Raw genomic sequence first — 25,948 nt, forward strand, 5'->3', positions numbered from 1 at the left:
GTTTTGTTGTTGCAGCAAAATGTTGTACTGCTTGAAATTCCATCTCCGCCGTTGCTCGACGCTGCGTGTACAGAGCAGGTAGTGCAACAATAGAAAAATAGTTGCGGGACGGCACTGTGTAGCGTTTGTCTAGGGTGTTGATCATTTTCCTAAATCCCTCGTTTTGCACAGTGTTGATGGAGCCATATCTTTGGTCAGGTGATAAGTGATAGCCTCCGTAATGTCTTTGTGCCTGCGGGAGTTCGACGTGTATAGGGAAGCGCTGTATAAAGTTCCCGTTATTGATGTTTGGGTGGTTGATCGGGACGGATTTTCTCCTGTCACTTTCTCGTCATCCCTGACGTGCTCTCCGTTGTTTTTTCCCTGCTAATTTTAGCATCACACGGCACAGCTTCTGTATCACGTGGTATAAGGCTCCGCCCTTGTCATTTGTTGAGCAGGAAGAGTGAGCGCTTGTTTTCATGCAGAGTACGTCCCGGATCAAAATGTGAAGTTTTACAAATCACCACTTCTTTAGTGAATATCATTTCAGTCTCAGACAATCTCGTTTCTCTTACAGAGGTTGAATGCACCTTCTGCGGATGGCGGTACCACACAGTGTGCGTGGACTTCCCCTGCACAGAAGGCAACTACAAATGCTGTGAATGCTAAATAAACAGAAACAAATGATCCCTGTTGTCTTTGCTTGATGATTGGTTTGAGTCTTGACAATCCACATTGCTGGCGTTGCATCTTTCAATGGCAGCAATGGCAGGTATCAGTGCTCAAACCTTTTGTGTTTGTTTCCAACAAGTTGCCCACCTCGGGAAACAAAAATGTGTTCTTTTACTTGTCAGATGAACATATGAGACACTTTGACTCTTCAGTGCAGTGTGGAGCCTAACAAAGATCTGTTTTGTGTCCCAGCTGATCAGCAGGAGGAGGAGAGTCTGACGGAGCAGCAGAGGAACATTTTCAGCTACTTGGACTCAGCTCAGCCACTACAGAGGAAACAATGAGCTCAACACAGAAGGTGACAGACAGAGCAGGACCATATGACCAAAGATATTTATCACCATATACATTTGAACATTTGCCATAACGATGTAGCTGACGATATAATTGACACCAGACAAAATACTTTACAGCTGCACAACTTTATTAAAAACCCATCAATGTATTTTCACTGAAACAAGCAGCTGTTGTTTATGTGCATTAAAGTTATATAAAAATGTAACAGTGCAAATGCAAATTCCTCGCTGACAGTTTAACCAAAAGGCGTTTCCAGTGGAAACTGGCCGACACATCCTGAGCATAACCATGTATAATATCCACTAAACTTCAGAAGAGGTTATACAGTCGTGGCCAAAAGGTTTGAGAATTGCATAAATATTGGAACCTGGAGAAGTTGCTGCTTAAGTTTTTATAATAGCATTTTGCCTGCACTCCAGAATGTTATGAGGAGTGATCAGATGAACTGCATCGTCCTTCTTTGCCATGAAAACGAACTTAATCCCCAAAAAGCCTTACCACTGCATTTCATTGCTGTCATCAAAGGACCTGCTGAGACCATTTCAGTGATCGTCTTCTTAACTCAGGTGAGAATGTTGGCGAGCACGAGGCTGGAGATCATCATGGCTGTATCCCGATTCAGGTTCTGCAGCTTTAAAGTCCTCAAGGGCCGCATACTCAAAGACCGCTAAGGCCGAAGTGCGAGGCTCGTAGGCTCGTGAAATGGGACGTCTAGCCTCCGTCGCGCTGCCCAGGTTGCCTAGCAACCATGATACTAACAGCTGGAAACGTTTCATACAGCTTTGTTTGACAGAAATGAAGGAGAACATATTTAGTTCATTTGTTTCTACATGAGCTCTGTGTGATTTGATGAGTATCTGAGGCTGAGACCACAGGACTGTGAAACATGATTGTTGGGCTTCATTTCTGTGCTGAACAGTCGTTTAAGATTAGCTGTAAATAACAATTAGCTGATGTTGTTCATGAGACTAAAGTCATCTCACTGTGGTAATGTAAATATAATATGGCCAATATTATAGTTATCATATTAATCACTTCACTCACAGACAAGTATCTGTGACAGTGTGTATACAGATGTATCATATATAAGAGACAAATATTGTTCATTTAATATGTTGGTACTAAATGTGGCTGAATGCTTACATATATGTGTAAAAAGCAAATGTACGAGCTGTGATAACTGTGTCTGATAGAATGAAGAGTAGACTGATATATGAAATATTCCTTTATTGGGTGAGAAAATCAGACCATGTCATAACTGCTGTAAGTCACACAGAATAGATATCAGAGCCTTAAACAGGCTGACTTCTGCTAAATGGGTCAAACTGGGCAGAAAGTCTACAAACACATAACATCCTTATAGAATATGATGTAACACTATAGATCAACTTAGCTCAGAATATATAAAGCATATAAACAGTTACAGCAACATGATGCAACAAACACAGCAGCTACTGATCCAAAATACTCAAAGCTTCATAGAACTGAAACCAACATTTATTTTTAGCTCCATCCTGCTGCTGATACAGACTTTAGGTTTCTGAACATTAAACTTGTTGCTGCCTTTCATAGTGTGTAACTTGAAGGCCCTGAGTACTTTCTCCCACACTGGAAACACTGGGATGATCACATTATTTGAACATTACCTAATAAGACTGATTCAGCACAGACAGTTATGTTAAACTTTCCTAGCAGTCCTTCACAAACAGGGAACAGTCTGTCTATTCTCTCCATCTGTCAGCTGCTGCTGGCTCTTCCTCCTCCTCTTCCTCACACACTGCTGAGTTTGTCCTGGTGGATCATCAGGGCTGCAAAGCCTCACAGATGATGTGCAGCAGTGGGTCCCTCAGTCTGTCCTCACTCTGGACACTTGCAGTCGTCACACATGGAAATCAAATGTGTGATAAGCTGCAGGATTCAAACACAAGTGTAACTTATAAACACATGTTCATACTTTTATTCCACAATCAGAGAGAAAGAAACAGAGAGAGAGTGCAGGACAGACAGACAGGTGACAGTCTCAGGTGTACACACTGCTACACAACAGCACCAGAGAAGCAGGATTTAGTGTTTGTGTTATTACGAGTGTAAACAAGAAGAGTTCCAGATGGTGCAGTGGACACATGTGTGACTGCTGTGATTAAAGCATCTTTCTTTCAGCTTAACGAGTGAACCGTCAGCTCGTTCAAACACACGTTAAAGTGCGTTTGGCTCGACACCACCGAACAGAGGCAGCAATATAACACAGCTAACATTAACAGTGCAGTGAATCCTGCTTGTGCCGTGATGTTCAGGACTGCAAACCGAGCAGCATCACTGACTTTCAGCTTGTTGTGTTTGTGGATATATGACTGACTTTAATTATCCACAAAATCATCACATTCTCTGTCAGATTAAGGTCGACTATTGAACGGCGTATATTTTAAAGGCTTTAAAAGCAAGTTAACGCTGAAAGTACAAACATCACTAATGTCACATAACTCTGCCGACAAGGCATAGCTATGGCTATGAAATGCTCTTTGTGTATCACTTCTTCATTATGAAAGATGTCATTAATGCACTAGTAATGTCTCATCTGGAGTATTGTTCAATCATTTGGTCAGCAGCTAATAAGACAGATCTTAACAGACTTCAGTTAGTCCAGAATAAGGCGTCCAGATTAGTGTGAAGATGTTCATACTATACTAATATTGATAAAATGCATAATAACCTTTCTTGGCTTCCTGTACAGGCTAAAATATTCTATGGCTTACTTGTAGTTCTAAAGAAAGCAATTCTGTTAAACACACCACATTTATTCTGCTCAGCTGCAGTATCCAGATGAAATACATCATCATATTACACAGTTTTCAACAAGCTGCAATTTAGTAAATGCTCGAGTTAAAAGTAACGTTTTGTAAAACTGTTACATTTAGAGCAACTTTTAAGTGGAATAAGTTGCCTTAAAAAATTAGAGAATTATTCAAAACTTCAATGAACACTTAAAAGCCGATTTACAGAGCTTTTAGTTGTTGTAAATATTGTACGACATGATTTGTTTTTGAAATTTGTGTAATGTGCCTCAATGTTATTGATATTATTATTATTATTATTGATTGCTTATATCTGAACAATTGTGAAACCTCACTGTGGATGTAAGAGTGAAATTATGTGGATATCTTGAATCCACTTTATTGTGTAATATTTTATGTGAGTATTTGACGGAAGACGAGCAACATCTGTTGTGGAAGCTAACGGGGTTCCTTTAGAATAAACAAACATAGGATTTATTATCACTGAATAATTCTGTATAAATCTATACAAATTATAGAAATATGTAATAGGAAACAACAAAATAATCTAAATTATAAAATAATGTGTGTGTGTGTGTGTGTGTGTGTGTGTGTGTGTGTGTGTGTGCATGATTTTAGTGTTTGAACAGTCATGAATTATCTTTAACAGCAGGTTGGATGTAATGTGTTAGAACTACCAGCAGGTGGGGATAAGAGACCTTTAAGGTGTTTGGTGCCACGCTCCACCTTCAGGTTTAAAACTAGTGTTAATGGAGTTTGAAGGTTGAGTTTGTTCCACGACTGCATTTCACTCACTGCCTCTGTTTGTATCTCTGTCACTGCAGGACCAACATGGAGCCAGAAGTCAGCGCTCTCAGGAGGCCGACAAACCTCACAGAAGAAAGGGAGAGAAAAAACACACCTGTGACGAGTGTGGGAAGGGTTTTACTGTGAGGGCTAAACTAAAACGGCATCAGGTCATCCACACTGGAGAGAGACCGTTCAGCTGTGACTTGTGTGGAAAGTCTTTTTCCAGGAAGGGTTACCTAAAAACACACCAACTCATCCACAGTGGAGTTAAAGCGTACAGCTGTGATCAGTGTGGCAGAGCTTTTACTCACAGTAGCCACTTACAGAGTCATCTAGTTACCCACTCTGGAATTAAGGCATACAGCTGTGACGAGTGTGGAAAGTCTTTTTCCTTGAAGGGTCACCTAAAAGAACACCAACTCATCCACAGTGGAGTTAAAGCGTACAGCTGTGATCAGTGTGGCAGAGCTTTTACTCACAGTAGCCACTTACAGAGTCATCTAGTTACCCACTCTGAAATTAAGCCATACAGCTGTGACGAGTGTGGGAAGGGTTTTACTGTGAGGGCTAAACTAAAACGGCATCAGGTCATCCACACTGGAGAGAGACCGTTCAGCTGTGACTTGTGTGGAAAGTCTTTTTCCTTCAAGCGTTCCCTAAAAGAACACCAACTCATCCACAGTGGAGTTAAAGCGTACAGCTGTGATCAGTGTGGCAGAGCTTTTACTCAAAGTAGCAGCTTACAGAGGCATCTAGTTACCCACTCTGGAATTAAGGCATACAGCTGTGACATCTGTGGAAAAACCTTCAGCCAGAGAGGGTACCGAAATACACACCTACGCATTCACACCAGACATGATGTGTACTGCTGTGAACAGTGTGGCAAATACTTTACAACAGACGCACACTTACAACGACACATGTTTACCCACACTGAGGAGAGACCTTATCAATGTGACCTGTGTGAGAAGACTTTTAAATCTCCACGTCACCTGAGACGACACCAACAGATCCACACCAGAAAGAGACTCTACAAGTGCAGCTACTGTGAGGTATGTATTTATATTGTTATCTTGTCATTTTAGCCTGACTGTTTGGAACAACTCTGCTCATTAAACTGTGTTAGCATGTTAGCAATTCTACTGCATGGAAAAGCAGCTCTGAGTGATTATTCAGATTTTCCTTTCAGTTATGATTTTAGTATTACTGTAGTATTATGGTGGTAGTATTGTAGTTATTGCAGCCCAGTAAACTGAGTGTGTTAACTGAAACAGTCAAATGTAGTTGGACGTCTGCAGAGATGCTCTTTATTTCAGGCGACGTTCAGGATACAAATGTTGAAGGACTGACTTACACTGTCTTTGTGTCTTTGTTTAGAAGCAGAGCGACACAGATGGATCCAGTTCTCAACCCTGTCATCACTGTGGTGGTGGGAAAGACTTTCATTGTGACCTCTGTGGAAAAACTTTCAGTCAGCAAAAGACCCTAAAAGTACATCAACGTAGACACACTGGAGACAAACTGAAATACTGCAAAGAATGTGGGAGAAGCTTCACCACAACAAGTGAGTTAAAACAACATGAACTGATTCACAGTGGGGTTAAAAAGCACCTCTGTGATCAGTGTGGGTCATCCTTCACCACTGAAGGTGAGCTTAAATCACACAAACGAGTCCACACAGGAGAGAAACCACACAAGTGCAGACACTGTGAGAGAAGCTTCTCACAGTCAGGTCATCGTAACAGTCATGAACGTGCACACATGGAAGGAAACTACAGCTGTGACCAGTGTGACAAGAGCTTCAGGAATCTCAGTTCATACTCTGCACACAAACGATCCCACGTTACTAATAAACTGTTTCACTGTTACCAATGTGCCCAAACATTCACCTCATTGTCTGCTCTGTGCAAACATCAGCGCGATCACTCAGGGCTGAAATCACTCCCATCACTGGATCACAGTGAATCTGAAGACACAGAAAGATCCTCTGGTTTCTGTGTCAGACTCAAAAAGCTTGAGATCAGGCTCCACAGAGTTCAGATAGAATCATTTAAACTTGTGTTGAACTGAACTGGTTGCTGGGCTGAACTTCTACATAATACAGATCTACATGGGATCTTCTTTTCTGTTGTTTTACTGAGTCAGTTTTGTCCTTTTTTCTCTGTCCTGGTTTTGCTCGTCTGTAAATGATTGAAACTCAGTCAAATAGTTCATTGTTCTCCAGCAAAACGTTTTGGAAACTCATGTTTAACCTTTAAAACTCTGACATGTTTTAGCACACAAGGCTTCATCGGGGAGTTCACTCATGATTGGACCATGAGAACAAAGGTTTTTAGTTCTTTCAAAGAGAGTCTTGGAGATGTTTGATGTTTCTGTTTTTCTGAAACCACCTGAAAGAAAAACTATTTTTCTTGCTTTATGTAGTGTGGAAGTTTTTAATGTTTCTTCATCTGTGATGTTCTTGAATGTGTTCACGTGAAGATGGTACAAATAAACTGTCCTTTCAGCTTTAGCTCCTAATTTATTCATTATTTATGGATGTAGCACAGCAGCCGTCTCTTGATTAACACATGGAGGGCTCGGGATCTGATGGTGTCGTCTCCCTATTTGCCCACTCAGTAAATCTCACTCATGGCCAAGAAATTGAAATAAACCTTGTTTCCCTGCTGGATAGTGATCCACTGTAACTCTGCTCCTCCTTCCTGTTTAGGATTTCTGTGGCTGAAGTAAAATTCCCTCCATCCATCACTTATCCCAGCTAACCCAAAGTGAAATAAAGTTTTGCTCGTCTTAAAAAAGCATTACAATAATGGGCATTACCAATGCAAACTGAATGATACAGAAGATGAAAGAAGAGACTTTGATCAGTTAATAAAGCTCATGATCTGGATTCATTGTGGCTGCTACACAGATACTTCTGGGTCACTTCTCTCAGTTAGGAACCTTCCTCACCAAACTGACTGTTGGACCACACCCCTGGTTTCATGAGAAATTGTTTCAGCCATGATTTCTCTTCCTGTATTTCAGAGTAAAGACTGAAGTGACAAATGGAAGCATGTTTAAAGAACACAATGTGAGAGAGACGTTGAGGTCCTTAGAAGTTACCCTGGGTTTTTCTGTCACCCTGCTAGATGTTACACACCTTGTTATTGGACTGATTTCTACTGCTGGACTACTCCTGCGGAGAGCATTGAGCTGTTATTGAGCTGCACATACGTTACGACCTGCTTAAGTTCGAGGTCACAGCGTCTGTAGAGCAGCTGGAACATAATGAAGTCTACAAGGTTAAAGTTTTCTCTTCAGTTATTGTTCTTTCTGCTGCTTGGTTTGATGAAGCTGAGAGCTTTTGTTTTTATTATTGTTATTATAATTATCATTAATATTTTACTCTCTAGAAGCTTTAAAATAGTGTTTGTGTTTGAAAAAATTGATTTAAGAATTGAACAGAAACATCTGTCCTTCTGAAAATCGCCCAAAGGCACGGAGACAAAGTCAAAGGATGCAACCTGTAACTTTCTCTTCCTTCATGTCAGGACCATCATCCATGATTTATATAAAATGCATATAGCAACAGTAGCACTTTAGTTTGGACTTTATGATTTCTGTAACTGGAAAATATTATTTTGTTTAAAGACAGAAGTGACCGCATAGTTGCAACATCAAAGGGAAATATTAATTAATTAGCATTAAGTATATTTGTTGCTTAAGCGTTTGCACTATAACTTAAGTAGGATTATAACTTTTAAGGAAGGAAAGATTTCAGATATTTAGTTCACTGCTTCAGTTATTTTATATGAAATTAAAACATTTACGTTGGTCAAATATGATGCTCTAAATCAAATAAAAGTTTGAAAATAAATGATGTATTTTTAAATGCTGCAACAAATGTTCACAAAAAGTAACTATAATTAAAACCAGTTAAACAAAATCAAATGTTTGAATCATGCTTAACCAAATGCCAGGCTGGAGAGCTGAACCTAAAGTATACGTAGAAAGATTTCAACATCTGAGCAGTTTTTAATGTTTTTATCACATATAAATGTCACAGCAGTGGGTCCTGGCCCAATGCTTTGTGTTTTTGGTTTTCTTTGACTCTTGCTTTTCTTGGTTTTTGTTCTTCTTATTTATCAGGCTCTCAGTAATCTTAGTTCTCCCTCCCTCAGTGTTCATTTCAGCCTGTGTTTAGTTTCTGTTCCCGTGTCCCACGTTTCATGTCGAGTCAGCCCTGTCTCTCTGTTTCCTGTGTCTCCCCAGTCAGCCCCGCCTCCCTCGGGCACTCATGTGTGATACAGAGTAAGAAACCTGACTACATTTGCTGCACTCTCTTTATTACCTGTTACTTTAAAATTCATACACTAATTATGTCTGCCCATCTCTCTAATGTGAAGGTCAAAGGTCAACATCCCAGTGACATAAGAATAATCCCAAAGGGGCAAAGGCAGCGGTTAATTTAGCACATTTAGCATTAAGGGTACAGCAAGGATATACTTTTACTTATTGTGGCAGGGGTGTGGTCTCTGGCCTGCTGCAGTGGAGGCTGGTGGCGGGACGTTGGACGGCACAGGTGAGGGTAATATTGCTTGTGGTCAAATGTCAAAGGAGCTTGCAAAGAAAAGCGTCTGGACTTCTTTAAGTTACTTGAAGACGTTTCACCTCTCATCCGAGAAGCTTCTTCAGTTCTAAGGTCAAATGGTGGAGAGTCCCAGATATAAACCTAGTGGGAGTGACCCCCCACAGAGGGACAAAAGGACCCCCTGATGATCCTCTAATCGCCTGAGCCAAGGTGTGAAACTGGGTGTGGGACCCAATCAGCCAGAGTTTCGGGTGAGCTCATTGTGAAACCTGGCCCCACCTTATCATGCGAATTTCTGAGATCAGATGGCCCAGGATGTGAGTGGGCGTTAAGGCGTCTGGGAAGGATCTCAAAACTGGATTATAGATGGCAGAGAGTTGGTGTCGTAAACCACCGCCTCTGTTCAAAGATGGTCGCTCACAGTGGACATAGATGCTTCTTTCACTCCTCTTTCAAACCATCTGTCCTCTCTGTCCAAAATGTGAACATTGGCATCCTCGAAAGAGTGTCCTTTATCCTTAAGATGCAGATGGACTGCTGAGTCTTGTCCCGTGGAGGTGGCTCTTCTGTGTTGTGCCATGCGCTTGTGAAGTGGCTGTTTGGTCTCTCCAATGTAGAGGTCTGGGCATTCCTCGCTGCACTGTACAGCATACACCACATTGTTAAGTCTGTGTTTTGGCGTTTTGTCTTTCGGGTGAACCAGTTTTTGTCTGAGCGTGTTGCTGGGTCTGAAATGCACCGGGATGTCATGCTTGGAGAAAACTCTCCTGAGTTTTTCTGATACACCGGCTACATAGGGGATGACAATGTTGTTGCGTCTGTCCTTCTTATCCTCCCTCGCTGGTGTCTGATCTTCTTTTCTGTGCCTCTTTGCTGACTTTAAAGTCAGCAAAGAGGCTCCTTTGACTACGATGACCTGGATGACTGAGAACCTTCACAGACACTTGTGGTCAAATAATGTGTCAATCACCTGTGAATCAAACTGTGTGTGGCTCAGTTCATGTCACAGTGTTGTTTAGTATATCTTCACTTGTCTCACTCTCCTTCTGTTCTGTCCATCAGGACGATCCTCAGCGCTTACACAGATCCTCCATCGATGTTGTAACTGTTGGCATGATGATATTGTACATAATTTGGATTATTTCTTTATCTTGTCAAGATCTATGTCATGATTGTAAATTGTTTAAGCTGTACATTACTGTTTGTTTTTTGTAGTCAACGTTTTGGTGCTTTGTGCTTTTATTTTGAAAGTCAAGTTCGCTTACAAGTTGCGCTAGAATAAAGGTTTTTAGTGGTTTTATTATTATATAATAATGATAATAATAATATCAATAACATTGAGGCACATTGTGTGGAGGAGGTTCAGTCATATCCTGATCATCCAAACAGATTTAATGTTCATCAGCTGCTGTGTAGAAATGGTCTGACTGGTCGCTGTTACTGGGAGGTTGAGTGGAGAGGAAACATTTATATATCAGTGAGTTACAGAAGCATCAGAAGGAAAGGAGGCAGTGCTGACTGTTTGTTTGGACGCAATGATCAGTCCTGGAGTCTGAGCTGCTCTGTCTGTCTGGCACAATAACAGACTAACATCCATCTCCTCCTCCTCCTCCTCCTCCTCCTCTGTCTCTAACAGAGCAGCAGTGTATGTGGACTGTCCTGCTGGCACTCTGTCCTTCTACAGAGTCTCCTCTGACACTCTGATCCACCTCCACACCTTCAACACCACATTCACTCAAACTCTTTATCCTGGGTTTTGGGTCTGGTCTGGTTCCTCAGTGTCCCTGTGCTGAGTGGAGTGTAAAGAGTGTCTCCTGTTACAGAAACACTCTGACTGTTGAACAGATAGTTCAGTCTGTACATGTCTGTCTCTTTCACTCACAAACACGTTTTCAGATTCATGGATTCAATCAGTTGATGTTTGAAACTCTTCTAAATGATTCCTTGTAAACTTCTTCAGTCACAAACAAACAGGAAGTGATGTCACATGTGTTCCTGTCCACACAGCAGAATGAGTCTATTGCTGACAGTGATGTACAAACAGAGTGAGCATTTCTGAGGCCCAAAATAAACTGAGTAGTTCACTGAATGAACAATGGACTGTGAGCTCAGTTCCTTCATCATTAGTATGGATTATATATGTATATGTATTATATTAGTATCATATATATCAGGTGCTGCTGCTTTCAGTCATTGTGCAAATGTGCTGTTTGTAAGCTTGTAAAGCTGCAGTCAGCTGAGACTGAAGAAGTCACCTGATCAGTGAGCAAACGTTTCTGAAAACGTCCAGATGAACAGAATCAACCTTTTGGGATCAGCCAGCAATGCAGCATCATTGTTGTTCAGCTTCAGAGGTTTGCAGGAATGAACTGATGACCAGAAACAGCTGCAAAGTCCAAGAAAATACCAGCTGGAGTTCAGCTGCATTTGAAGAAGTCAAAGAAAAGTAAGGATGGCAAAGGGCGACGTTTTCTTCCAAAGAGCTGCAAACATGGTCGACGCCTCATTAGAAGAATCATCTGGACATTTGTGAGGAACTCTAACCAAGAAAGCAACGTCACACAGATCCAACAGACAGTTTCCATGACTGCAAGTGTTGAGTGGAAAAATGCTACATTGCATTATTGCATCCTCTCACCACAGGAGGCGCTGTTGGCACCACTGATTGCTGATCAGCTGTTCTCTGATGATCTGATTGATACTGTGAATAACGGGACTCACTGAACTCTGTGACACAGTGAAGATTACAGAGTTTAACTTCAACATCTGACTGACGTCACACAGACAGAAGGATGAACCAGTGAGGCACAGAACACAGTTACTGGAGATACTGGATCAGCTCCATGTGAACCTCTGATGGAGAAGCTGCTGAGCCAGAGAAACATCAGGACATGACAGCAGCTGCACTTATCTAACAACATGTAGCAGAGCTGATCTATGTTAGAGGATCTATCACAGCAGCTGAAGCCAAAGTCCAACACTGGATACCAGCTGAGCCTGTGCTGAGTGTAGTGTTACAGGAAAAGGGCAGAAACACTGGTAGCTCCCAGTGATGCTGACTGGGGCACAGAGCTGAATGATGCAGCATCAGGACACTGTTTCAGTCTGACTGACAGAGAAACCTGTAGCTGTATCTACATGTGAGGCAGAGGCCACACAAGCAGCTTTCTATGTTTCACAGTGACTGAGATCTTCAGTGGGGGTGGACATGCTCCTGTACAGACCTCTGAGGAGAACCAAGGTGCAGTCAAAGAGTCCAGTCTGTCCTCACAGATGTGAACATGTGCTTTCATCAGGTCTGCTGTCAGCTAGCAGGCTCACATCAGAATCACTGTTCCTGAAAAACACAGTCTGTGTGACATCATCAGTCAGCTGATGGTCCCAGATCTGAATGGTTTCTGTCTCTACTGAGGAAGTCAGAGAATATCACTGAGGTGTGGATCAGGTCTGAGTGAGCTGTGGAGGGACAGCTTTAAACAGTCCACAGGTCTCACGTCCTGCTCAGTCTGGTAGCAGATACCTCGTATTGTTCCAGATGTGCTGACATCAGCAGCAGCACAGCTGTGTGATACCATGAATCTCAGTTATTGATCCAACACACAGTAAATACAAAGATCAGGATTTCTGAGAGTAATCATTATGAGTCTGAACACATGATCACTGAATGTTAGTCTCCACAATAATAAGCTAACACAAGCAAACACAGCTTTCAGCTCTTATTTTGAAACTGGCTTATTTAGAGAGCTGTGATGTGAGCGTGCCTGGCTCTGAGGCACTTGGGTCAGCCTCTGTTGTTTAGAAGTGTTACAGACTGTGAATGACACAGACCTGTCAGTTTCCATGTTTGTCTGTAACACAGCTCAGGGCTCCATGCTGAACGCATCCATCCAGTGTTATTGATCCAGGACTGATACCAGCATTGGGATCAATACTACAACACACAATCACATGTGTCCACGTGATGTGTTTGACCAGCTTTATTCATTAATGATCAATCAGCTTATTTACTGCATCTGAGTCCAGCTTCATTTAAATGATCCAACCATGAAAATGACATCAGTCCTACAGAAGCACTTCATGCTAACAGGAAGTCATTGATTAAGGTGGAATAACACAGAGACACAACCACTCACAGCTAACCTGACCCCACTAACTGCATGTGTTTGGACTGTGAGAGGAAGCCGGAGTACCGGAGAGGACGCACACAAACACGGGAGAACATGAAGCTCTGAAACAAAGATGGTGGATTTGACCTCAGGACCAGGCAGGGTTACGGGGGTCATGACCCCCCAATAATAGATCCAGCTACACTGAAACTGTCAATTTCATTTACTTTTACAGTTTTAAAGCTATCAGGCTGCTTTGTGGCTCACTCAATACTAAACTAAGATACTTTCAGTGTGAATCATTTGCAGGAACACAGGCAGGATTTAAAGTGCAGAACTTTACAGTCTCTGTCTCAAAGTTGGTCTGAACATGCTAACAGCTCTTTGTTTTTTTCAGTTTTCACTGGTTTGATGTAATGAAAGAAATTTTAAAGAAGCAGACGATTGTTGTTATTTTAGTTCTATAGTTTCATAAATCGTGGTGTGGATCTAAGTCAACATTCAGAATAAATAAGATAATACAGCACTTTGATGGTTGCCTTTGTATTTTCCCAGCAGTGCTCAGGTTGGTTCTCGGCTACATTTACATACAGATGTTAATGTGTTCAGCAGCTGGACTCATCTGAGGAAGGAACATTGGAAAGGTGCTCAGTGCACAACTGCATCACTAATTTTATGTAAGACCCTGTGTTTTATTGTATTTATATATTTGTAACATTTGACTCAAACACTTTTGGGAAGGATGAAAATGTTTTCAGGAGGAAGTTTTTCCTTCTGTCCGACTGTAGTACACACAACACTGCGTCTCCCCCCATTATCACAGTTCCTCAGGCTGCTGATGAGCGCCCCCTGGTGTCAGTGTTGATGACGTCATGCACAGTGAAACATAAACAGTGTCTGTTAATAAAAAATCATGTGTCCATTTTCATGTTTGCATCATGTTTCTGTAAAATCATCAGCTGTTTCTGAACCTTCTTCATTGTTTGACTCATTCCAACAGCTGTGAGCTGTGATGGAGTCAGAGCAGCTTCATCACTGATGTTCAGGTGAAGCTGAACTTAATAAACTGTAGAAATGATCAGGATTCAGGTTGGATGTGTAAAACACTTCTGTGTGAGGTCGCAGTGCTTCATATGTGTGTGTGGGCTGAAGCACACACGTGTGAGTCCTCAGAGGTTTCACACACATCACTGCACACACTTATAATCCTAGTTTAAGCTTGTGGATCATATCGGACACATCAGCAGCTCTTTGGAGACAAAGATTTGAGATTTAAGATGAGTCATAGTCTTTCTATCCATGGTAGCTTCCACTGCTGAGGCTCGGGAAACATGAAGAGGATAATTAAGAGCAAGCATCAGCTCTGTCTCATCTAACTACACAGTATTATGATCATGCACTTATGTCTCAAACTGACACAATGAGACAAAATGAGTTCTGTGAGTCTTTAGATTATCAGTAAATTCTGGTGACAGTTTGACGCTCAGTGGAGCCATTTTTGGTTTGTGATGAGTGTTTTGTGAGCTTCTGTTTTGTGAATCGCTCTTTGTAATTTAGAAGATGGTGCAGAAATGTGCGCGCCCTTATCTGAGAGGACACGGAGAGAGTGTCGCAGACTCGAGGTGAGGAGATAAACCTCGGAGCTGGATGGCCTGCACGTTACCCATGTGCATCTTTTCAGTGACATCAAGTGAACCCATAATAAGCATTTCTATGTCTTAGACATCATGTCCATTTCTAATGAGAGATTATTTTTAAATGAGGGAAACCTGGTCTAACAACACGCTTCCAACAGAGCTAAAGGTTCACCACAGTGAGACGGTGGGACTCTGATAAGAACTGAAACACTGTGTATGAACAGCTGAGACAAAACTATATATAAACACTCATTTATTCCAGTTTAGTTTACAATGATTTTAAAGTAATGTGGAACGATTCATGTTCATGAGCTGTTACAAACACAACTATTGATTTGTCTATATATGGTCGGACTACAAGGCTCGTGTTGAGGCTCTTGGAATAATGTGTGAATTACAGCAAGAAATGATGGTTTTCCATTTTACCAAAGTGGAATAAAATCACCACAGCAAAGAAATCATGTTATTGTCTGCAGCTAAAATATATGGTGAACATGGTTTTATAATAATGTGCAAACACAACCTCACTCTGCTCTATACGAGGAGCCAACCACAGCTGTCCGGGTCTTCATCCACCACCTCCACCATCTTTGCTCATCATCATTCACTTAATTGCTTATTGGTTTAAATCAAACTCCATTACAGGTTCAACTCTGGGATTCCCGGCCGCGTCCTCAAGTCATGCGCGGCTCAGCTGGCTGGAGTGTTCACGCACATCTTCAACCTTTCCCTCTCTCTGTCTGTAGTCCCAGCCTGCTTCAAAATGGCCACCATCGTCCCTGTACCCAAATCCTCCACCATCTCCTCATTGAACGACTGGCGACCTGTAGCCCTGACCCCCATCGTGAGCAAATGCTTCGAGAAGCTGGTCAGGGACTTCATCCGCTCTGCACTACCCGACTCACTGGACCCTCTACAGTTTGCATACCGCCACAACAGGTCCACTCAGGGACGTGCAGAGGGGGGGGCTAGAGGGGCTTGAGCACCCGCCCCTTTCCTGATGAGTGCCCAAAGTGCCCTTTTGTTGAGGCAACTTTTAAATTTTTTTAAATTATTATAATTTTTTTTAATGTGTGTGTGTGTGTGTGTGTGTGTGTGTGTGTGTGTGTGTGTGTGTGTGTGCGGAGTCCTGTCTGTGCCCCTCAACAATAATATTTAACTATTAATCACAGTTTTGCTAAATAAAAGGATCTGGCTTGCATCAGTCACATGATCACATTTAACCAATGGTCGCCCTTGACGGCAGAACGCGGTGGTTACGAGCCGGGAACGAGCTCACAAAGAGCACGCGCATTTTTTGCGGTCCGGAGCTGTAGGAGAAACACAAGTTAACTCAGAGACACAGACTGATGCCACAAAACCAGTAAGTAGGTGTACAGCGCACACTGTAGTGTGTAGCACACAGGAGTATTAGCTTATTACGTACACGTTGGTAAGCTGTCTTGTTGCTACTGACGAACTGAAACAAACGAGCGAGCTGTGTGTGCAACAGCGCGACAAACATTACCTGTCCTTTTATTAACTGCACAGGTAGTGCTGGTCACAGCTGCTGGCTACCTGTGTAAGGCTGTCATGGGTCTGTAGCTCTGTCACCGTTTTAGGGAACATATTTAGTTTTAAAGTAAGTTTCCGGGCTTTTCCTGCCTTTCTGGAGGGATTATATTTCACTAAAAACGATCTAATATCCATGTCCACATAATAATAATTATAATATATTAAAAAACACACGCTGTATTTTAAAGAACATACATTAAGAAGCAGATTATATTAGATTTATATTTTAAATAAGACAAAAGTTGGATTTTACAGCAGTAAAATGATTGTATCTCTACAGTTTAAACATGTAATAAGCTTTGCCTCTGCACAGAGTGGATAGTGAAACAAATGGAATCATCATAAATACATTATTTCATATTTATTACTTCCCCCTCCTCATTGCTTTATTATTGTAGCTCTAGTAATAAATAATAATGTAAGGATTCTGGATCAGCACCGTGATGCCCATAGTATATACAGTATTCTGAAGAAGGTCTAAAATGTCACTGTGTGTGCGTGCATGTGTGTGTTTTATTTAGCTGGATTTAAAAAAGTATTACTCATGATATAACATTGTGCAGACATGGCTGGTAAGGACATGAGGAGGAAACAGTAGGAGCTGTGTGAGGCTACTAAAGGCAGGGCTATAACATTTTTCTGTCATCATTTTATTATAGATTAAGTGTAAGAGTTGTTAGGTGTGGATAATTAGATTATAGTTTATTGCAATAGCAAGTTGTGCCTTGTTCTCACATAGACAGCAAGTGCAGAGTGATATATGAAATGATGGGATGGAAGGAAGAAGAGAAGCAAAGAGTGATTCACAGGCAGAGCCTAAATTATTTCTCACAGTTTTTTGTTGCCTTATGGTTCCAAGCGCTGTCACCAATCTTTGCATTTTGTTATTATCTCATGACACTTGTTTAATCAGCTACCATCTCTCCTGTGGACTTTTTACTGTCTACAGTCTCAGACCAACACAGCCCTGCCCTCCAGCACTATCCACAGCAACCCCTCAACAGCAACATTGTACCCATCAGGTAAAGCATCGGCTACGTTTGCTTTGCCTTGTTGCCCATATTAGATTCTTGATGAATGTGTGTTGTTGTTATTCAGCCTGGTTCAATGTGCCCCTTTCTAACTTTGAGCACCCGCCCCTTTAAACCTCTCTGCACGGCCCTGGTTGCCTGAATATTGTCAGGCAGCTGGGTGCTGTGCCTCGACCCTTTCTTCCTTTGCATTTGTGGTTTGGTGCCATAAATGCACAACATAGAAGAGCCACCTCGACGGGACAACACTCAGCGGTTCATCTGTCTCTCTTCCACAGCATGTCTTTATCCTGTCTTCCTTCTCTCACCTCAACCAATCACAGCAGATGGCCCCGCCCCTCCCTGAGCCTGGTTCTGCTGGAGGGTTCTTCCTGTTAAAAGGGAGTTTTTCCTTCCCACTGTCGCCAAAGTGCTGCTCATAGGGGGTCATATTGTTGGGTTTTTCTCTGTATGTATTATTGTACGAGCTACCTTACAGTATAAAGCACCTTGAGACGACTGCTGTTGTGATTTGGTGCTGTGTAAATAAAACTGAATTGAATTAAGAAACAACTCTTAGATTCCTCACATGATTCTCCTGTATTCCTACGGGACGCCAAGGTAATATAACATGGAAGTGTGTCGCAGTGCCTGGTGGCCACATGTTACCCATAAACTGTCAACCTGACCGTGCTGTAGCTACGTCCAAAGACTAGTTAAAGATTAAAGCTTTTTGGGGGGTTAAATCTGACATAAATAAAGAAAGAATAACATTAAAGTCGATTCTTTTGATCACTGTAGTTCTACTTTGAGGATATGATGTGTAAAAACCCTCAGTCGTGGCTGGTGGATCTCACATTCCTGGTCTTTGTAATTCCAGTTCAATGAAGCCTCATTTTCACCTTTTTCCAGGTAAATTTTCCCAACTGTTCTAATGTCCATGCTGTGGCATTGTCCCATCATTTGTATTTCCTGTTAATGGATTTTTAATATGGTCTGGGAAATTACTATATATGAGTAACTTCCTGTTGTATTGCAGCTTAAGGCCATTGTCAGTGAAATAAAGCCCAAGTTGTAATAGTTTGCATCCAGAACGAGGAAAACGAAGAAACCCAAACACTGCTCAGTGGATGAGTCCGTCCTGGAATAAATACCAGCACAAAACTAAAAAGAAGAGCTTGTTTCCTCGAAGCAACAACAGAAAGCTCTTTGTCTCTACAGATGTTTCTGGGAAACACGTTAACAATATTTAAACATTTGTTCTTAATAAACGTTTTTACTTAATGATGCTTTATGATATTTCTATCTGACCTAATGCAGCAGCGTATCCACATGAACTCTGCAGTGTTTCTACCCAGAGGCCACCGTGGTCCTTCTTTACTAATGCTGAGGGTTTTCTCCCAGCCGTGATAGCCTTTGACAGGTAAACTGAGTCATTCCAGCCCAGTGCAAAAATAACCTCCCTGTCTGCTCTTAACTTCACGCATCGATGCTAAAACGTTGCATAACTGAACCTGCAGACTGTGATCCTGTAGCTGTCGAGGAGAGGGCTTGATGCCGTCCATCTTCTGCTCAATTAACAACGCCTGCAACCTTTTGAGCCTTGGTCCTGCTACAGTCACAAATATAACATCATCACTCTTTATTTGATCCACTACACTGCTGTCATTTCTCTGTTATGGCCCCACAAGGTCACTGAATTCTGTCATTCTTCTCCAATCCATGGTTTTCAGTCACTGGTGGGCAACATTACTCTACCACGACTGCAAACAGTGGACAGTTGGTAGGTAGTCCTGCAGGACGCCTGTCTCGAGCCAAGGCTACTTGGAACATCTCTCCATGGAGGAACAATGAAGACATGAAGAGAAACTATAAATCTTTGGGACTTGTGCTCCAACAGCTTTGTTTAAAGGCCTGAAAGTGGCGACGTCTCTCCCAGAGCTCCAGCTCAGTGACATCTATGTGTGCCTTGTATGCTTCAGCTGACGCTGCTGCCAGGATGAAAGCTGTCAAACCGAGCACAGCTACATGTTCCACCTGGATGGGTAAATAATGTGTTTGAGGTGAGAACAATCAGGAAAGCTCGCCAGCGGCTTTACTTCCTGAGGAGGCTGAGGAAGTTTGGCATGAACGCCAACATCACCTCAAATTTCTACAGGTGTGCAGTCGAGAGCTTGCTGACGAGCTGCATCACAGTTTGGTACGAAGCTGCTCTGCCAGCAGCCGTAAATCACTACAGAGGGTGAAGGCAGCAGAGCACATCACTGGCACGAGGCTTCCTGCCATTCAGGACATTTATCTCCAGCGGTGCCTCCATAAAGCACACAGCATCATCAAGGACCACAGCCACCCAGCACATCAGCTGTTCTCCTTGTTACCATCGTTACAGGAGTCTGTCTGCTCGGACTACAAGACTCAAAAACTGTTTCTACCACCAAGCCATACGACACCTCAACCACAACACTTAAACACACACAACACAGCACTCAGAAGCTACCTGCAGCTTCACAAGTACTCTGTTTAATCTGCACTGGTCACTCCACTTTATTGTCATTGATATTTATATTTAAAAGTGCAATACTGAAATTTTCTGCTGCTCATTCCTGTGCAATGTCCCATCTGCCCTCCCGTCATATTTCTCTTCAAGATTTTCTTATTTAATCACTAGTGTACATATATTTATAGATACAAATATATTTAGTCATCTTTTCTCTTTTACCATGTCTCTCTAATATTTGCTCCTTACTATTTTTCTATTTTCTTTATTATTTTATTTTATTATATTTTCTCCTACTGTATCAAGCTGCCGAGTGACTGCTGCTCGTCAAACACATTTCATTGCAATGTTGACCCTGTGCTAACTTGCATATGACAAATAAAACTGAAAACTGAAAAGAAGAAACTGGTCGTTGTTAAAGGAAAGGTAATCTCCACATAAGCAGCTTAGATGACCTTCCACGTGTAAATCTTACAATGTGTTGACTTGGACATGAACAGTGTAGGACCAGAAAAGTCCCAGCAGTGTTAATTTGTCACATTAATGTAAAATGAAGTATTTTTCTGATGTTGGGTTAATCGTTCCTACAGTTTAAATGAGCCGTCACTGATGTTCACATGTGGCAGCCATACTCTACGGCTTCTGTAAATAAACACTGATTACTGAATCCAGTTTTGGCTACATTAAACTCAAAGACGTTCAAAGGATGGCTGGAAAGCTACAGACTGCAGTACTGTTTGGCACCAGTAGCAAAGTATGTCTGTTGTGGAGTTGTAGACATGTAACTTGAACATGTTTGTAACTTTTTACTAGCATTTTGTTTACTATGTTTCAGATCTATGGCACTAAATGGGGGACTGACCACGTTTTTGACCTTGACTGGACTTACTGGGTCCAGTAAAGATATCATAGCCAAAGGTGGCTCTGCTTCCAGTTCTGGCTTATAGGAAGATCTCTGAAGGTTGGGTGTAATCCTCTCCTGACTTTGGATCACTCTCTTAGATCTAAACCTCCAGCTCTGGACTCGCCATCCTCAAAGACTGCTCCATAAGAACACAGGCATGTGTGAACAGCCCACTCCTCCTTTGGTCAATGGCACACACTTTTAGACGATGTGTATTCAGCATCTGGCAAGAGTGGAATCAACTGGGGCTCTTTCTAAATTGGCGTCACCATTGATTGTGGTGGTGGCAGCAGCTCATTCTGCTGGCTCTGTGTAACAGGGTCATAAATCACATTGTTATAATGTGTTCTAAACCCCCAAACTGCTCCTTTTATACCTGACTTTTAGGACCTCCAAGCCTGTAGTTGTGTTCATTATCAGTTAGAGCCCCTCCTCGTTCTTTTCTCCTTCTTCGGTGCAATCCTATAAATACAGTGTACCCCTTTTGCCTCTCCCCTTTTCTACAATCCCCCTGTGGGAGAGGTGGGTGTCATTTCTTTCCAACACTTTAAAACACACATATAATGCATATTTAGCCACCTGGATGTTTCTGGTTGCAATTTTAGTTCGATTATTGTCATTATTAAGCCTGTTTTTGTTAGATGTTATAAGTGTGTCGTATGTGTGTATCATAAATGTGTTTTAGGCGCCATAAATGCTAGCATGAATATATACTCCTTGCTAGCTTGGGAGCTGTGGTGGGTTGAACTAACCCTCTTCCCCACTGTTTGTATTTGGTCGTAGGAGCTGGAGTGGGCAAATTATTTACTGGGAGGTCTTTCTTTCTTTTACCTTTTTTATCAGACACAACGCAGAATCACACCGGTTACATCTGCAGCTCATCCATCACCTGTTCTTCCCATCACTTAATGTTTTTGCTGCAAGACGTTGGAGTGAGTGCCATCTATTTTGCTGTTGTTTGGAGGCATTTTAGTTCAGTGAGAGACAGGAGGTCACGCAACAAACTGCTCAAATGAGTGGAAGCCGCTGCCCTCTGCTCGTCAGCTGGGAAACCTGGATCTCCCTTGTTGTGTTAACAGACCTCTCTGCATTGAATCATACCTGTTATTAACCTCTGTCTCTCTTCCACAGCATGTCTTTATCCTGTTTTTCTTCTCTCACCCCAACCAATCACAGCAGATGGCCCCGCCCCTCCCTGAGCCTGGTTCTGCTGGAGGTTTCTTCCTGTTAAAAGGGAGTTTTTCCTTCCCACTGTCGCCAAAGTGCTGCTCATAGGGGGTCATATGATTGTTGGGTTTTTCTCTGTATCTATGAAGCGCCTTGAGGCGACTTTTGTTGTGATTTGGCGCTATATAAATAAAATTGAATTGTCAGGGTCAAAGTTCAGAGGTAAGTTTGTTTAGCAAATGAATGACAATAAATCACACATGTTTGCTGATTCACAGATTGACAGCCCGGAGGAACAGGGCTGTGTCGTTCCTGTGATGTGATTCAGCTTTATTTTAGTATTCATTTATTTTATTAGCTTTATTTCAGCCACTCAAACAAAACAACATTATATTAAAACAGAGTGCAGGTCTCATCCAACCATAGTTAAATATGTGCCAACTGATTCAGTACGTTTCATGTAGAAATATCTGTGGCAACCTTTTGTTGCAGCAATGATCTCAAAACACGGGGGGGGGGGGGGGGGGGGGGGGGGCTAAGATGAATGTCTGCTGTGAGGACAGGGGGTGTGCATGTGCTCAAGTCACGTGACACGTCATTTACGCAACATTTGGTCGATTTAAAAGTTACAGTGAGATAAAATCATGTTATGGATTGCACTCAGTATATTGTGCCGACATGGTGAGATTGTGTCTGTCGAGCCGAGGAGAGCGTCGCAGTGCCAAAAGCTGTAAAATGAACTATCAGGCTGGAGTGTGCTGCCACAGCACAGAGCAGTCACAGAGTCCTGCAGGCAGAAGAGGAGTGATCGTGTTAGCCACCTTACAAAACAAAAAGACATGAAGTGAAAAGCAGAGCGCAGAGTGAGGCAGAAGAAGACAGACTGGGCCAAGTCCTGCATGTGCGAGAGCGAGCGAGACCCGGGACAACGTCATCCGCCTCGCCTGGACTAGTCCGCCGGCCGGAGGAGGGACAGTGGCTGCACTGTGCAGCCGAAGACTCACTTTGATCGCACAGGAGACGAGCGACGCAACCGGTCCACCGTCCGTGCAAACTGCGCCAGGCAGCGTATTGCACGCTGGAGGACACCGAGGAAAGTCACAGTAGGAGCGGCGCTTAGTGAGAGGTGATGTCGGGGGGACATGGCTTCTTCTCCGGTCACCCCAGCATCGCTTGAAGGAGAAACACCTTCACCCACTGGGAACGAGGAGCCCGCGACCACCCGACAGGTACGACACGCCTCCGAGACCCTCTGCGCGCCCGGTAACGTTGTAACGTTTTACCGAAGTTCATTCGCAAACACACCAGTTTAAGATGGACCCGAGAATCAGCACACGGGAGCACTGGTGTCTGACTCAGCAGAAACGGCTCGACGTGCGTGTAATGCTTCGTATTTGATAACGATGGAATAATTCTTTAAAATAAGCACACAGATAAACACTGGTGGGTGGAAAAGCTCGTGTTTTGCTGAAATGAGTCCCGCCTAGTCCGGTCTACACCTCATTCAGCAAACATCTGAGTCACCCTGAGACGCCAGTGCGCGTCCTTGTGATGCAAAAAGCCGTAAGTGACACGCTGTTTACACGCAGGAGCAGTTTAACACATGCAGGTTGTGCCAGTAGGCGTTTCCTTCAATGTGACACCAAACGTGTAAATCAGTGCTGGGAGCGGATGTTGGACCTGATCAGTCTTAATCTGACAAACTGTAGTTCCTGCTCTGTTTCTAATTCAGCCCCATGACAGACAACCAGCATGTTCTCCTGTCACGTGTTATTGACACGCACATCTTTAGTCCGTGTGTGGGATGTTAAAGGTGAGTTTGTTCAGGGCACGATCAGACTGAGGCCATTTCAACAGGTGCAAGGAAGTGTTAGTGTGGTTACTACGGCAGCACTGATGCCCTGATGAGTGCACATGGCTGGAATGAAAAGTCAATGCTATGTATAGCATGAACTACTTGTTGTCTAAGGCGGTGCAGAGAGTGAGCAGGAAATATCTGAGGTTGGATATTTCAGTACATACAGAGCTGTGCAGAGACATTAGGATCTTAAACTATTGTCTGTATCTGGCAAAGCGAGAATCTGAGCCTTGTGTACAAACTGTCTGGTGTTTGTTCTGGCAGGAATATGAAACTACTGTGCACAGCATGCTTATTAAGATGGCCCAGGACCAGGTCATCTTGCAGGATGGTAGTGTTACATCGAGAAGGTTCCTCTTTAATTGTTGGATTTCTGTGTGAGTTTTCTCCCTGTGCCTCTGTGGCCTCTCCCCACAGTATCTGTGTTTGTGTTTAAAGTGTTTAAAGTACAGCACTAGATGATCGTATGGGTGAATGTGACTTGTTGTAAAGCACTTTGAGTTGTTGTCTATATAAAGTCTAAATGGAAATCCACTTATGTGCAGAGGACCAGAAGATCCAGCGCATCGAAATAAAAAGTTCTTTGCTTAAACAATGAATTGTGCGATAAAATATTAATTTACAAATTCATTTTTAAGTTATTTTATTTATTCAATACAAAAGTAATTTATTATCTAGTAATTTAATTGAAAATAAAAAAATTTATAAATCAGTATTTGAAAATAAATAATTATTCCATTAATAAATACTTCAAATCAGAAAAAAAAGAAATAAAATCTCAATAAAAACCTCACATCAAAAATCCTTTTCCTGTGTCGTCTCATGTCCAACATCTGTGTAGGCAGAGTGTAAACACAGAGGCTGAATGGCCTTTGGTATAGGTGCAAAGCTAAGACTGTCTAACCAATGACAGAGCTCCTTACCTCTCACCGGCTAATTTGCATTGCTCCGGGATTTTGGAAATTTATCCATTTATTCATTATGATGTGGTTCAGCATCATAATGCTGAACCACAGAAACACACACACACACATATATATATATATATATATATACACATATATTAGGGGTGCAACGATACTCGTATCGATATTGAACCGTTCGATACAGTGCTTTCGGTTCAGTACACATATGTATCGAACAATACAATATTTTTAATTTATTTCATCAACTTTCCTTCTGACGATGCTGTCTGTGTTGAGCGCTCAGTGGATCTGCGTTCGACTACTCCGCCTAGGCTGCACTGTCGAGCACAGATCCACTGAGCGCAGGGCAAGCTAGCAAGACAGAAGCTAAGCTCGTTGCAACATGGCAAACTGAACCTCCCCCACCCTCATTCAGATCTGGTGTTTGGAATTATTTTGGTTTTCATGTGACGTATGACCCTGAAGGTAAGCGAGTCATGGACTAAAGTAAAACAGTATGTTGGATGTGCCACGCAATGCTCAATTACATGGGTGGGAACTAGTGTGTTAGCGCAGTTAGCTCGTTAACGTGTTGGCCGTCTAGCCCCACGCACGGGGCGATCCGCGGTCGCTCGTTAACGGAGATTTGCCGTGTTGTGGCGTTAAGGTCATTTCAGATTAACGCTGACAGCACTAGTGGGAACACAACGAATATGACTGCACATTTACTCCGACATCATCCTGGTGCAAAGACAAGTGGAAGCAGACAAAACAACAAGCACCATGCTACAAACTTTACCCGAGTCATTTAGACAGCTGTTAGCACAGGATTCTCCTTATGGGGACCTGATATGTTTAATATGCTGCTGAGAATATAGCCCAGAAGAAGCGTATAGTAGAGCTTTTATTTTGAAAGAGCCATTTCTCTGTAATAAACTCTCTTTTCCAAAGATGAGCGATTCCTCCATCAGATAGATTTATTTATTTTTTATTACTTTGTTGTTTCAGCAACATTAAATTTAAAAACTGTACGTTTGAGTTAAAATATATATTTATAATTTTAATAACTGACAAATTAAAAAGGCATGAACATTTTTTTTGTATCGAAAAAATATCGAACCTGACACCAAAGTATCGAACTGAAC

General features: G+C 42.3%; 2 protein-coding genes across 2 annotated transcripts in view; one reads left to right on the forward strand and one right to left on the reverse strand.

Moving 5' to 3' along the window:
• Window positions 1–25,948, reverse strand: part of LOC146577283 (protein NLRC3-like) — a 682,649-nt gene that overhangs the window by 450,475 nt on the left and 206,226 nt on the right. The window lies entirely within an intron of this gene.
• LOC146577298 (uncharacterized) lies at window positions 929–24,356 on the forward strand. Its single transcript, XM_085269726.1, has 5 exons — window positions 929–1,012; window positions 4,628–5,644; window positions 5,970–6,590; window positions 24,163–24,229; window positions 24,316–24,356. The coding sequence occupies exons 1-5, from the start codon at window positions 995–997 to the stop codon at window positions 24,354–24,356; spliced, it is 1,764 nt and encodes a 587-aa protein (XP_085125852.1). The 5' UTR covers window positions 929–994.

This window comes from Mchenga conophoros, linkage group LG3 (genome assembly GCF_057382185.1).
Source record: "Mchenga conophoros isolate Kocher_MC1m ecotype Shallow Benthic linkage group LG3, M_conophoros_male_GT1.1, whole genome shotgun sequence".
Classification (NCBI taxonomy): Eukaryota; Metazoa; Chordata; class Actinopteri; order Cichliformes; family Cichlidae; genus Mchenga; species Mchenga conophoros.

Bases quoted from the DNA above. Each gene is read 5' to 3' on its own strand.
- LOC146577298 (XM_085269726.1), top strand. The intron at 6,591-24,162 runs GTCAGACTCAAA...TTGTTCTGGCAG, and splicing joins AAAGATCCTCTGGTTTCTGT to GAATATGAAACTACTGTGCA. The intron at 24,230-24,315 runs GTAGTGTTACAT...CTCTCCCCACAG, and splicing joins CCAGGTCATCTTGCAGGATG to TATCTGTGTTTGTGTTTAAA.